General features: G+C 39.4%; 1 protein-coding gene across 6 annotated transcripts in view; it reads left to right on the forward strand.

The window, feature by feature from the left end:
- Window positions 1-13,581, forward strand: part of KIF21B (kinesin family member 21B) — a 71,181-nt gene extending 57,600 nt beyond the window's left edge. For 3 of the 6 annotated variants that reach the window (XM_087929687.1, XM_087929684.1, XM_087929685.1), the window contains 7 exons: window positions 3,939-4,075; window positions 4,575-4,755; window positions 5,353-5,517; window positions 6,072-6,189; window positions 7,248-7,418; window positions 7,996-8,192; window positions 8,876-9,064. In XM_087929687.1, the coding sequence (XP_087785813.1) occupies window positions 3,939-4,075; window positions 4,575-4,755; window positions 5,353-5,517; window positions 6,072-6,189; window positions 7,248-7,418; window positions 7,996-8,192; window positions 8,876-8,975 (1,069 nt within the window). In that variant the 3' untranslated portion in view covers window positions 8,976-9,064. Of the gene's footprint in view, window positions 1-3,938; window positions 4,076-4,574; window positions 4,756-5,352; window positions 5,518-6,071; window positions 6,190-7,247; window positions 7,419-7,943; window positions 8,193-8,875; window positions 9,065-10,187 lie in introns of those variants that run through there. The other 3 variants (XM_087929686.1, XM_026716879.2, XM_087929688.1) reach the window with 2 other exon arrangements.
- The last annotated feature ends 1,323 nt before the right edge of the window (window positions 13,582-14,904 follow it).

The raw sequence follows: 14,904 nt of genomic DNA on the forward strand, positions 1-14,904 counted from the left end.
TCTATAGTAAAACCTCCAGGCCTTATAGCGTAGAGGTGTATTACTAGAAGTTTCAACTGTTCTAATCCTCTCCTTTTGGAAAAGAAACTACTTTAAAAAGAGAGAAAATGTAAAAATCACTTGTCAACTTTGAATATTAAATTGTAAACATTTCATGTTATAGGAAACAGATTATATAGCTGCCCAAATTTACAATATACAGCAGCTGACAGACTAGTTAAATGGAAAAATCCAAAAGACCACTAGATGGCAATGGTCTGCTACAAATGGTATGATCTCTTTTATAAAATGGAAGATGGTGCAATTTAATAATACAAATTAAAGAAAGTTTCTAAATAGATGTCTGATCTATGCATGAACAATTGGATCCAATTCCTTATAGTTGTTTAGAAAAATGAAATATTTCTACCTATACCATTTTTCCTATTCCTATAGGGAATAGTGGTCTTTGTAAGCAAATACTCCTTCTGCCCCCTTACTTGTAAATTTCTTTTTGCTAAAAATTCCACTTTTATCAAAAAAAATTGAGAAGAACAATGATATGTTTCTCCTTTTCTCCACACAGCTTCTGGCCCTTTCTTCCCCAAGTTCTACCCCTACTTTTTAAAAGAGCAAAGGCTTTTCCTATCCAGGAGATTGTGGTTGAGTCTTTTTTTCTGTGCCCATGTGATCATGCCTTCCTATTTGCGAAAGGATATCTCTCTCCCTTAAATTGTTGATTGAAACTTAGGTGCTGGCTAGCCTGTGGTGATTTCTAGCCTGCACATTCATGAAAAATATAAGATGTTGTACACTTTAGCCACATTTACACAGGCTCCTTGTCTTAGCATGAAGATGTCCTAGCAATTTGCAGAGGACCTAACCTTGTGCCAGCATCAATACTTCATCGTCATCTGAGGCATTCTGAAGACAGCTTTAGGTGCTCTGTTTTCAAAATGGTTTTCCCCTTTTGTCCAGCTCTAAGCCTTCCAGCTGGATGATCTAAGGAGGATGAATGAGCATTGGAGTCAGCAATCTGCTTGGCTCCAACTTCTGCAGATCTGCTGTGGGACCTCCCATTCTGTCAGTACTTGGGCTCTGCATCACTACAGTACTTGAGGCTTACTGGGATTTGGGCTTCTGTGGCCATTTTTAGGTCAACTTAAGGATCATGGAGCCTTAAAACTGTCTAGCTCAACACAGATAAATGAAATTGTAAAGGAAAGGACAACTCCAATATTTCCGCAGCCAGTGACTGCTGCTTCTAGAGAAGTCCTGGTTCCTCTTTTTCTTTTTCTCACATAATAATTTACACTTCCCACATGAAAAAGTTGATTCTCAAACTCCAGCTCTCTACAACATTTACCCAGTAAGTGTCTATGGAGATTCTCAGTCATCCAGGTCATGGTTGTTCCTAATATGCTCTTTCAAGAGGCGACTGGAGTTTCTGAGCTTCTTGGATGAGAAGCAAAATGTCTTCAAAGAAAAACCAGAAAGTCCAGTCGCCTCTTGAAAAAGCACCTTTGGAATTTACCTAGTAATTGTATCTCAGTCTCTGCTACTCATATCAGGATTACCCCTAAATGGCAGCCAAAAGTCTCATTTTTTTTTCTGCCAGCAGTCAGTTGATAGTTTTAAGGAATTTAAACAAGAACATTCACTCAGTTGATGATGCAGCAGAAAAAAGAAAGAAAAATTGCAGTGAATTGAATAAAAGCATTATACATGCCAACTGGAAGCATTTTTCACATGATGGATGATGTTGAGTAGGTTTAGAATTTCAGCAAATAAGGACCCCAATCACAGCCTTCAGAATGTTAATAATTAAAATTGTGCAAATAACCGTGCAACACAGATCTGTTCCAGGTATATGGGAAGGGTGCCCTGCAGGGGCACCAACATTTTCTCTCAAGTCTAGAACAGGAGGCCTTTGAATTGCATCACAAAAAAGGGAGAATACTACTTTAATATTACTACCGTGTTTTCCCAAAAATAAGACCCAACCAGAAAATAAGCCATAGCATGATTTTTCAGGATGCTCCTAATATAAATCCTACCCCCAAAATAAGTCCCAGTTAAGATAGTCAGCCAGACGGATGCATTTAGTACCGTATTTTCCCAACAATAAGACCGAAATGGAAAATAAAACCTAATGTGTCTTTTGGAGAGAAAAAAAAATATAAGATTGGGTCTTATATTAAATAAGACCCAGTCTTATTTTTGAGGAAACACAGTACACCTAAGGATTACTTAAGAGCTAGTTTTTTGTAGTGGTTAAATGCAGAGAGACTGTGAGTCCTAGCCCTGATTTAGGTGTGAAGTTAACTGGATGACTTTGGGCTAGACAATCTCATTTCTGGGAAGAAGACAATGCCAAGCCACTTCTGAAAAATGTAACCAAAGAAAACTGTATGGATACATGAACCTGTCGATGTAATTTCTATTCTTAGGTATAAGTGTTCTTAGGCATAGGCTGAAGATATTGAAGCTGCCCATTTGCACATGAACTATATCAGCAACGTATCTCAAAACATATACATAGAGAAACATTCACACAGATACACACATACAAAACTTTAGGTGAAAAACATTAAAATATGATGCTTGTTTTATTTGCAAATTGAGAATATATTTTCTATGAGTTTCAATTCCTATTCCCTGTCTAGGGATTCCAGAAAAATCTGTTTTTCTGGGCCAGAATCCAGGATTTCCCTTTTTTTCACCTTAACCCCAAAGTCAAATGGTACCTTTTAAAGCCAAAATTGTTGTTACAAAAAAGCCTTTTTTTATTTGCATATTACATCCCAGTCTCCTATTGTGAATATTCTATTCTGGTCACAAAATTGTATGCAGTTTTTGCACTATGTACAGCATCACCAGAGCATGGTAATGTATATTTCGTTCATCTATAGCAGGGGTCTCCAATCTTGGCAACTTTAAGCCTGGAGGAATTCAACTCCCAGAATTCTAGGAGTTGAAGTCCTCCAGGCTTAAAGTTGCCAAGGTTGGAGACCCCTGATCTATAGCACAGAGTTGAAGCCAATTTTGGCCAGTTTCTCAGTCCTAGTACAGAATGGAAAAGGGGATGCAAAAGAAGAGAACAGGGAAGGACAAGTTTTAGGCATTTTTTTCTGTTTTGAGGATCAGAGGAGAGCAATGGGTAGAAGAATCACAATTCTATTACTCAGAGTGGACAGTGATGGATTTCTGTGGGCAGGGAGAGAAATGAGATTTAAATTGAAATGTTTAAATGAAGATTCAACCACACGTGTTTGCTTTTGAACCCATTTTTTGTCATTTTCCACCAAAAACATTAGGAAAATGGGCTGTTATTTCTTGGTGGTGGAATTTCAAAATTTGCCAGTGCTTTCTGGGAGCTTTTGAGAGAGAGATTGGGCGTATAAATCTATATCAGTTACAGGTTGCCATTCTGGGTCTGTAATGTTTAGTTCAGTCTTTTCAAAGCAGTAATAAACAGGAAAGTCAGAAATAATCAATGATGGAATGGCATCACAATTTTTTTTACTTCATTTGCTTCCATCAGTACATAATAAAACAAAAACCCAAAATTGATATCTTTACATTCTAACAACCTAAACACATTCTAAATACTTTATTTATTGCAAGGCCAAGTAATAGTTGTTAGCACTCTATGTGCGATGATCTAAAGTGCCAATCTTAGGGTATTCTTCTCTGGCATGTCAATATTCACTGGTGAAGTGGCTGCTGTAGAGTAGAATCAGACTCATCACCATCATTTTAGCCATTGTCTATCTACTGCAGGATGAAAGCCTCTTCCGCATGTTTCCAACCAATACAAATCCTGAGCTTTCTTTTGCCAATTGGGCCCACAATATTCACTGATATCGTTCACAGTTTCATACATCAGAAGTTTCATTTTTTTCTACTTAGACCATGTACTTCCACTCTTTTAAACTGTTTTCTTTCTTCCATGCAAGGGGGATCATTAACCCTGTGGGAGGTTCCAGGAGTGCCCGGACAGCACCACTGCAATGCATTTCTGTGGCTGAAGGACACACCAAGCCAGTATTGTGCTTAGATGCTACTGATGAATTGTTATTTTCTGGATCCAAAGGTATGCTTGTCTGGTTTTGATGACCTAGATGCTGGAAGGATGAATAATGCTACGCACATGTTCTCAAGCAGGGATGTCAAACTCAAGGCCCGTGGGCTGAATACATCACATGCTGGCCACGCACCCCCTGGGTTAGCAAAGAGGGGGAAAATCGCAATATGTCCCATGACAACAACGTGACGTCACGAGTTTGACACCTGTGTTCTAAGGGGAGAGATATTTGAGTGGTTTCTTTGTGGGGACCATATGTCTATTATGATAGCTATCAATACACATCATAACCCACCTTTTTTGCGGATACATTTTCAGAGTCACCTATACAGTTTCAGAATCCAGGTTAAGAAGAACATGTGTCTCTTGGACCAATCAGTAGTGATGGTTTCCATGGTTTTTTGTGCACGCCTCAAGATAACCTTATAGTTTACTAGAGACTAGTGGTTTCTTTTCTCAACAGAGAAGAAGAAGCCATTCTAATTCAGCTCTCTTTCCTTTCCCAAAGATCGGAGTTGCAAAATGTGGAACTTAGTGACAGGACAGGAAATTGCATCTTTGAAAGGTCATCCAAATAACGTAGTCTCCATAAAATACTGCAGTGACTCAGGCCTGGTATTCACAGTCTCTACCTCTTACATCAAAGTATGGGATATCCGTGATTCTGCAAAGTGCATCCGTACTCTCACGTAAGTAATCACTGCATTGCATGCTTTACCATCATTTTTCCCAAGATCCGCTATGCTCTTAGGACGTAGGAGAAATACACATACCAGATTTCCCAGCTAGAAAGTCCCATGAATGCGCTGAATGAATATTGTGGAAGATGGAGTCTAACAAACCCAGTGTATAACCATCTGACTCATATCACATGAAATTTGGCTTTCTTAAGCCAGCTAAGAAGAAAAGAGTAAATTCTGATCTTGTATAAACCCTTTGTTGGCTCTCATCGCATGGGTTAATTAATCCTTATTGCAGAGGAAGATACCAGAAAGAAAGCAAGTTTAAGCTATGAGTTACTTTTTGTTTTTGCAGCTGCAGTTAGCTATAATTGTAAGATTGAGTGAAATTGTGAGTAAGACAAGTAAGATTGAGAAATTTATTCTAGTTACGCGAGTTTGTAGTGTATAAATCAATGGGGATTCTATTCTGTTGTTGATGAAATAGCCTGCAATGAAATAGTCGCTTGGAAGGGCAAACCTCTACTGTTTTCTCATTGAACCCCACCCGTACCTTTGTCAGATACATTTTATGTTTCAGACCCTTCCTCTCTCTGTGTCCACTAGCTCTTCAGGCCAGGTGATCACTGGAGATGCCTGTGCTGGGACCACTACCCGGACTATCACCAGCGTGCAAGGCGAGCACCAGATCAATCAGATTGCACTTAATCCCACAGGCACTATGCTTTACGCAGCCACTGGCAATTTTGTCCGCATTTGGGAGCTGAACAGGTCAGAAAGAAAACAGAAAGCATTTCTTTAACCTGTGTCCTGTAGTGCACTGGAGTATACCTTCCTTCCCAGAGTTGCGGATGCTTCATTACTGGAGATTCTCAAGAATAGACTGGACAATCATTTGACTAGGATGGTATAGAGCTCCTGCCTTGAGCAAGGGGTTGGAGTAGAAGAACTCCGAGGTCCCTTCCAATCCTATGATTTTATGATTTTCTATACATATCATCCCCAGTTAATGGGGACAGTGAGAGATGTAATGTGGGACAATATGAGAGTCATACAAATTGTACAGCAAGATAAGCAATCAGCAACTCCTGGGACTGCCCACAGTATACAAGTGGTTGCAAATATATGAGAAAGCTAAGAAGAGAGTGACAAAAAGTTACTGAAGCATATGGTCATCCCTTTATGTTTCAGAGAATGTGCATGCTGGGGTTGCCAGTACAGAGAAGGGGCAAAAGAGCACTTTTTCTCAGATAAAATCTGTCTACAATGCTTTGATCACTGTTGTAGTGTTTGGATATTGATTGGCTTATTTATATGTTCAATAGGTTTCAGCCTATTGGAAAGCTGACAGGTCACATTGGCCCTGTGATGTGTCTCACAGTGAATAGGACTGCAAGTAATCATGACTTAGTGGTCACAGGATCTAAAGATCACTACATTAAGGTATTATTTAAGTTTTGTTGAGTGTATTATTAGCATATTCAGGGACATTCTATATTATTGACAGTCTGGTTCCTCTCCTTTTAAATATCTTTTCTTGCCTGCCAGCCTGCCTGCCTCTCTCCCTCCCTCCCTCCCTCCCTCTCTCTCTCTCTCTCTCCCTCCCTCCCTCCCTCCCTCCCTCCCCCCCTCCCTCTCTCTCTCTCTCTCTCTCTCTCTCTCTCATATCTATCTATCTCTAGAAAAGAAGAGAATTTCTGATCCAGGAAAGCTGAGGCTGTTCACATTCAGGCAATAAAAATGAAAAATAACTAAAGAGCAAATAAACCATCCCATTAAACTCTACTTGGTCTCACAGTTAGCATTTGCCTGCAATGTGGCTTTATATAAATTCCTGGGAAAGAAATGAATTGAAAAGTAGGAGCTATCCAACAACTGTGATTTTAATCATTATTTCTAGTGAATTACTGCATTTAGTTCCCCACTACATTTCTTACAAAAGATCGGGTGAGCTGCTACTGGTTCGCACCGGTTCATGCGAACCAGATGTTAATTTTACACCTGGTTCGACGAACTGGTAGTTGCAATGACTGGCTGGCCCCGCCCACCCCGCTCTTCCCAGGAGTCTCCACGCAGACTGTTTTAGATCCCAGGGCCTGCGCGGAGGCTCAGGGAGGGCAAAAATTGGGCCTCCCAGAACCTCTGGAAGGCCGAAAATGGGCCCATTTCTGGCCTCCAAAGCCTGGGAAAGGCAAAAATGCCCCTCCCCACTGTGGTGCAGGAGGCTGCCAATGCCCACTCCACAACCTGGCAGAATTTTTGAAGCCCACCCCTGCAAAAGATCCAAACTAAGCCAATACCAGGTAACTCACATCTCTGGTTCCAAAATTATTGCATATAATCTTCCTGTTTCAAATTTAATATTGAGAAAGAGTCCTCTTTCAATGTTCCTTCATCTTTAACAGTAAAGTACCATACTGAGCCCAAGGCTTAAAGCATCTTGAACTTGAACAGTGGTCCTTGATTAGCTACTCTTTTGGCTAAGAAGTTCTACTTTGCAGATGTTTGAGATTGCTGAAGGTGTTGGTGGGAACATTGGACCTTCCCACAACTTTGAGCCTCCACATTACGATGGGATTGAGTGCCTAGCTATTCAGGGAGACATACTCTTCAGTGGTTCCCGTGACAATGGGATCAAGAAATGGGACTTGGAACAACAAGAGCTCATCCAGGTATGAAAGCATTAAACTGCTATCATTGGGCAATAAAAGAGGGGGAGAATTAACCTTGGAAAGGCAGTGAGAGAAATCAGATGTTTAGGCTATAGCTAATGTTGAAGATATCATGTATTAGTGGAATTTAATTTGTACTAATGTACAAAATTATATCCAGCATCGTAGGAATGAACTACCTTATGTCTAATGGCCCTTTCTGACACACTTCTTCCCCCCACATATAGTTGTGCAGTAGGGCCAGTTGTAGGGTCACCCAATTTTCAAGAACAGATTTGAAAAATGCTTATGTAATTGTAATGGAGAAAATATTCCTTTCATTAAAGGATGCTATACTATTTCAGGGACAATTCGATTAATAGTTAGTTAGTGCATTTTCAGGGTATAGTTAGAGCCTTAGCACATCTTTTCTGTATCACTGATCTTTAAAATCTTGGAAAAAATTATGAAAAGATAAACAAATACCTCTTAGTTCAAAGTAGTCAACTGAGTTACTTAATCCAATAATTTCCTTCCTTTAATTAGCTATTATGACAAGACTTGGACCCTTTCTGATTTACTATATTCCTGCTTCCAGCAAATCCCTGCACATAAAGATTGGGTTTGTGCTTTGGCCTTTGTGCCCAGCCGGCCAATGCTGCTGAGTGCCTGCCGTGGTGGAACAGTGAAGGTTTGGAACGTTGATAACTTCACACCTGTTGGGGACATCAAGGGGCATGATAGTCCTATCAATGCCATCTGCACAAATTCAAAGCACATTTTCACAGCTTCCAGGTGAGTGTTTAAGTAGAGCCCTATTATATCCAGGGAAGGGTTCCAAAAGATTTTGCCTTCTTGATCCCATGATGTATAATTGACCTGTTCAAGATAATATTGCTTCATTAGAGCCCAAATGCCCGACTGAGGGAGGGAACCAAAGGAGCCACGAGTGAATGAATGACTGTTCATCAAATGCCACTTTCTATATAATGCTGCAGCCATAGACTGTTCATCTTTAAACCAAAAAAGAGGTTTTTTTGTGAGAGTTGTTTTGTTTATAGCTTCTTCATATAATACCATTATGAGTGAATATCCACCTTCAATGATCCCCAAAAGAAACCCTAGTATTGCTATTTGAATATCTTACTGAGTCAGTCAATGCGTACTTGATTAAGGCAATTTTAAATGTTTTTTCTGTATATATTCAGAAACCAGGAGCGTAGCAGTGGGGAGTCTTGGTAACCTGCCATTATAAGACATGATTCTGGCAAAGCTGGGGTTGGAAAACGAGCAAGCACTCAATGCTTGGCAGAAGTGCATCTCCTGGGAGGGCGACCAAGAATACATCATTCACTTTCTTCCCTAAGGCAATCTCTGATCTCCACTTTTCCGACCGTGTTTCTTTTTTTCCCTTTTCTGTTTTCCTTTTTCTCCTCTTCTTCTCCTTCTCTTTCTGTTTCTCTTTCTCTGTGCCACAGTGACTGTCGGGTAAAGTTATGGAATTACGTGCCTGGGCTCACCCCCTGCCTTCCACGACGCGTCCTTGCCATCAAGGGCCGTGCCACCAGTCTGCCTTGATCTTCCTCCTCCTTCTCTACTCTCCTGCTTGCTTTCTCTTGCTGTGTTCTCCCTCCCTGCCTCTCTTTGTCTTCCCTGTCCCTCTCTCTGGGAGCTGATTTCAGCTGCTTCTTGACGGTATGCAATGCTTACTTGCTTTTCTTTCCATTGGAGGGGCAGTAAGTGAAGGTGTCTTCTAAGGGAGAATTCACTCCTTATTTTACCTCCTAAATGGACATCCTTTTAAATGCACCTTCTATTCTTCCCTAACTTTGCCAATTTGGTTCCAATGTCAAGTGATCTGTGCTTTATTTGGAAACCTGTCCCACTAAAATAAGTGTAAACTTGTTCCTAGTAAAATCAGTACAAGGTTAGGATGTTGAGGGTCAGTTGGATTCCAGTGAGGTACTTCCAATTCACTGCCTTTGGTTTTTGCAGTATGAGGACCAGTCAGAGTGATATAGCAATGAAAATGTGGAGATATAAATTCAAACCACCCTCAGGTTTGTAAGCTCCCTGAGTGACTTTGGGTCACTCACACTCTCTCTCAGCCCAACCTGTTGCTGAGAGGATAAAGCGAATGAAAGGCCCTCAGTAAGCCATCTGGATTTTCTGGAGGAAATATGGAGTAGAAATCTAGTTTAAAAATGAAGATCTCTGCCCCCCCCCTCCCTTCCACACACATGTGTCAGAATAGGATAATGACCTCAAGAGTAGTTTCTAGGCCTTTGGGAGAGACCTAAAACCTCTCTACTAGGCAGATTAAAATAATAGTGTCCAAACTAATGTAAAATATGTTTTATTGAACCTGTTTTATAAAACTAAGCTTAAGTTAGTCATTTTTGTGTTGAAGGAAAAGCAGTTATATTGGGGCAGGGTTAAATTATCTTCAGACCTGCCAAATCTCATTTACTACCGGAGTTGCAATTCGGAATAAAATGGCATCTTCAGGGAGAAATAGAAAATATTGGGGATAAGCAGAACGATAGCTTATATCAGGAAAGCACCAAATGACTCAGATAGGTGCCCCTGTAGTTCTTTTCTTTCCAAATGAAAATGTGCTGGTATGCCATTTTAAAATATACCATTTTAAAGTACATTTAATGTAATAGGTAATTTGGCTTTCAGTTTTTTTCTGTTTCTCAGTTCATGTAATGCTTTGGTTTCAAATGCACAAGCTTTGCTTTTTTACTGATATTCCTCACATTCTTATCCTTTTACGTTTATTCCCAGTGACTGCACAGTGAAGCTCTGGAGTGCGAGGAAGCTACTGAACTGCACAACCTAGAAGTTGAGAAAAAACAGCTATGGTCTTAAGAAGACTAAGATGGAACATGGCTAGGAAGTAGTGTTTAATATTCTCAAACCCAGGGCTTTAGGATGAGGTAGCTGCCTGGTTTTCTGACAAGTACATGGGTTGGAGAGGGTGAAGGAAGTCTCCTTTTCTGTTTATATGTTCAATTCTCCTTGCTTGTCAGATGTCGATGGTGGCAGCCATTGTAAAATAGAGCCAAAAAAGAAGTCAAAATTTGGTGCTGAGGTTCTTTCAGTCAGAATCCATCTGACAAGTCTACAAAATAGGGTATTTGGGGAAAAAAGGAGTCAAAATATTTCATAAATCAAAATTAGATTTTTCAACCTAGTATAATTAAATGAGGCTTCCCCATGATTTCCAGCTCTCCAGGGACTGCCTATATCCTGCTTATGCCCTTAAGACATTACAATGAAAATAATTAGAGAGAAAATCAAGGGTTACAAGTTCCTTCCTGGATAGATTGTTATGTTTTAAGAAGTATTTCTTGTTCTGGTTGGTCTTTCAAGGGGATTTATGAAGTACTGACTTTTATTTCTTACTTGTACCTGTGAATTGCTATTTGTTTTCTTTTTGAAAGGGGAAAGGATTGGAGGAGCATGCAAGAAAATGAGCCACTTTAATTTGAGCACATAAGGTAGTGTTTCTCAGTGGTCACTATAGAATTGCCCAGATATTTTCTATTTCATTTGAAATCAACCTCAGATTCCTGGAATGACAGTATTAAAAGAAAAAAGACAACTATGTATTAAACAGAGCAATATATTTAGTAACTGATCTGATGAACTTTGATACCTTCAGAAGAGTAGTTGTTTCCTAAATACCAGTTATCTTTTCTAAATGTTAGATAAGCAACAAGAAAGAGAGAGACCTAAACTGATTAAATACATTTAGGATTCTCCTTCATGCCATCATTCGACATTTCCAGCAAAGAAGTAGCCTGGACATGCCACTTTCTCTTCCCATTCTCAAATTACTGTTTTTCGGTAACAAAATGGCATTGACTGCAGAAATCAACTGTCCCCTATCACAGGAAAGAGGACATTTTGTCTTCTCCTTTGTCTGGGAACAGAAAAAATGTGGAACCTTCCCTTCCAGCTTTCAAACAGGGTAAGGAAGATTTGAATTGCTAAGCACAAGGGTGTTGCAATGCATTCCTGTATTTCTGGGGAGATAATAAGCCTGCCTCTCTTAATCTCACCCCCAGCATCTTTTTTGTTGTTTACATCTTTTTTTCATACATTCACATTCCCATGTCACAATAAGGAGCAAACGGATAAAAGTTGATGCTCTGTGTTTAGAAACTTGAATTTTTCACAGGATATTATTCACTGCACTTGATTTTTAGCAGCAAACATTGGCTTAAGCCCTTGGAGATCCATCACTATGTGGGGGAAGCTTTCATCTGTGTGCAATGTAGCAGGGCTATCCAAGCCTCTCTGAAGGATTGATTGATCAAGCACTCTTCACATTGTTATAGGATTCATCCTTAAACTTTTAACTTGCGTTGTACTCTTCCATCAGAGGACCAAGGATTTAAGCGGATCACTCAGCAGCAGGCTTGGGAAAGCCATTTGCTAGTAGGGAAATATGGACCAGCAGGTTAAAGCAATTTGCTTTCCAAATGCTTTGGACCATTCTACAGCTCTGCTTTTAGTTTGTAGGAGTCTTTGTTCTACTGCCCTGGATTAGGTTGGAATTCTGTCCATTCATTTGTGTTATGAAAATCCCTTTCTCTACACTTAAGCTGCTGAATCTTCCATCCAAGTGGAACATTGTATTGTAATTCTAAATAGGTGTTCAAATGATTCTGTGTTTTGTCTTGTGCAATTGGGGGTGAAGGGGGGGGGAGCAGGGAGAGGTGTATGATTGAGATTTTAAGAGGGTGAGAGCTTGTTTTGAGTTAACCTACCTCATGGTCCAAGGTGTTTTCTCATTTTATTTTTTTGTTGTTAATAGAACTTGAATTGATCTGGGAAATGCACAGTATCACTGGTCCCAATTTCTAAGCTCAAGAGGAAAGTATGATGAAAGGAAGCTGGCCTCTGTGTAATCTCAGAGGGAGCATTTACATATTAAGGCTGTACTTTGTTTACTGCACCTTGGTGTCTTTTGCAGTCTTATCTTAACTCCACATTCTAAACTGAGTGGGGATGTGGGTCATACGATTCCAAGATTGGAAGATCTTCCACAAAAACAGCACAATCTTTATTTCTGCACATGGAACCCAATTTGTTTTTTTTTTTCTATTTACTGAAGTTTGTGGTCCCCTTTGAATGTTTTGTCTGCAGAAATCTTTGAATAGATTGTGAATTAGCTCAACGTTCTCCGTTGACTTACATTATTTGTTTAGAACAAAGAATATGAAGCTTACAAAAGATAATAGTATTTGTCTCACTCAATCTGCCAGGGGATACTTTTTATAGGTTAAATAAAGGATTGTGTGATTTGTGGTCCTCCAGAAGTTGTGCTTTAGCTTCTGTCTTCCCTCAGTTGGCCAGCTCAGATTCAAGGAAAGCTGGTGGAAGCCACACACTCCTTCTTGAATTACTGCCCATATTTGCCATAGAGTCTTGCGTGGCTCTTGCTTGCTTGTCCTTTGGCACCATGTTATTCTCACCATGTTATTTTTTGGGGAGGGGAGGGTGAACCTTGCCTCCTTTACTACTTCTGCTCCCATGGATGTAGCAGAAGGGGAATTGAGCTGATTTCTTGGGTTTAATAAGTATAATTTACCCTATTGTTGATTGTACTTGAAGCACATAATTGAGAGGATACCAAGTAAGCAACAATGGACATTTAATCTCATAATTTTCAAGAACTGGACAAGTTGCTGTAATAAGACTAATGAGACTAATAATGGTTTTGCCTCTCTGCAAGGATGTTTTAGAACATGTTATCATGCTGTCCCTAAGGCTAAATCTCTCTTTTAAGAAGCCTACCAATTATGTACAGCGGCCACCTCAGTCTAGGGCTGGGATGATGGTTTTAGTTTTGCAGTCCCAGCATACCTGGATGTAACCAGATTGAAATTTTGTTTCAAACAACAGGTGCCTTTCCTTATTCTGAAAGGTCGGGGTTTTTATCCATAGAAAACACTGGTGCTTGTCTGGGGCTTCTGTGAGGGCTGTGTCATCTGGCAAAATGGTATTAAGTGTGAATGTGTGTGTGTGCGTGCGTGCGTGTGCATGTAAGGATACAATGTAATATTTTATACCTCTGTGTAAATAATGTAAGTTATTTAAAGTTTCTGATGTACATGGTTTTCCAATGAATGTTTTTGTTCCTCCTGGTAATAAATTTATTCAACTGAAATCCCAAGTCTGGTTTTTACATTAAAAGGCTAATACAAAATCTTTAAAAAAAATAAAACAGAAGCTAGTGGGTTTGAGAAGTTGGATCCCTGAACTGTTACAGAACAAATGCAAGGATTAAAAATAGCGAGGAACTTGGAAATAGCCCTGAGCAGACATGGAGAACCTCAGGTTCACAGGCCTAATCTGATAAAAGTAGCTCACAATCCTCCAGTATCCCTTTCCATTCATTCTTTGCCCGGAAAGTTTTCTGCCTTGAAGGGAGAGAAATTAACTTTAAAAATACATTTCTCTTTCCCAAACTTTTGTCCCCTTATAACATCCATGTGTTTAGGCAAAATTACCCCCTCCCCCAATTTTCAAGTGACGAATACAATAGTTGTATTCTAGGGTAGAAGACTTATTCATTATCCTACTTTTTAAATGTTTTCTAGACTATTCCTTGAGTAGACAAAACCAGGAGTGTGAAAAGTGAGATGAATGATACAAAAATATTTCTAGTGATTAAGAATGAAGCAGCACCATGATGCTCAAAACCATTGTTACACAAATTGCCTTTTGTAAATCATTTATTCAGTGTTCAAAAGACTTTGCAGAGATCTGGGAAATAAAGGCTGGGCTGAATCACTAATTGATTTTTTCCATAGTTATTGGTTTTCACTTTGTGGTGGGCAAAACTTTGAAAAATGGACAGGACAAGTTTGAATTCTGACATATTATATCAGAGTAATTGGGGTAAGAAAAATACCCCAATATTCAACTTTTGAAGATGTTGAATTCTAATACTTATATAAAATTACAATTACTAACAGAAGCCTGTCTTCCGTTTTTTCCCCCTTCATATCTGAATGACAACCAAGTCATCAGAGTATTTCTGACAATTTTTTTAAAATAATGTAAATAGGTTGAACATTTCCTTAGCTTGATTTCTACTTTGAATGAAGCCAAAAGGCATAGAACACTGACACGAAAATAGTTGGCAGTACTAATAATTTACCAAAACTTAGAACTGTAGTATATACCTTTGAGAAGGGCTGAATATTAACTTGAGAACTCTCAAGTTAAATGTAGGAATGATATAAAAATTAAGACTTATCTCCACCTTATAAGCTACAGTTTGCTGTAAGGATATACAGAAAATACTGCAGGGGGCTGGGAGTGGGGATATTCTGGTTGGGATCCATGATAAATGAAAAAATATTTTGTTTTGGTTGGGGATTGGTAGAAAGAATACCCACATTTCCATTGCCCAAAGTTTGTTAAAACGGCATTCAGGGGGATTGTGGAGTAAATGTTTATACATGGTATACTTTGCCCTCTCCTT

The sequence above is a fragment of the Pseudonaja textilis genome, chromosome 3 (assembly GCF_049901715.1).
Source record: "Pseudonaja textilis isolate UNSWEBS1 chromosome 3, rPseTex1.2, whole genome shotgun sequence".
In the NCBI taxonomy this organism is placed as follows: Eukaryota; Metazoa; Chordata; class Lepidosauria; order Squamata; family Elapidae; genus Pseudonaja; species Pseudonaja textilis.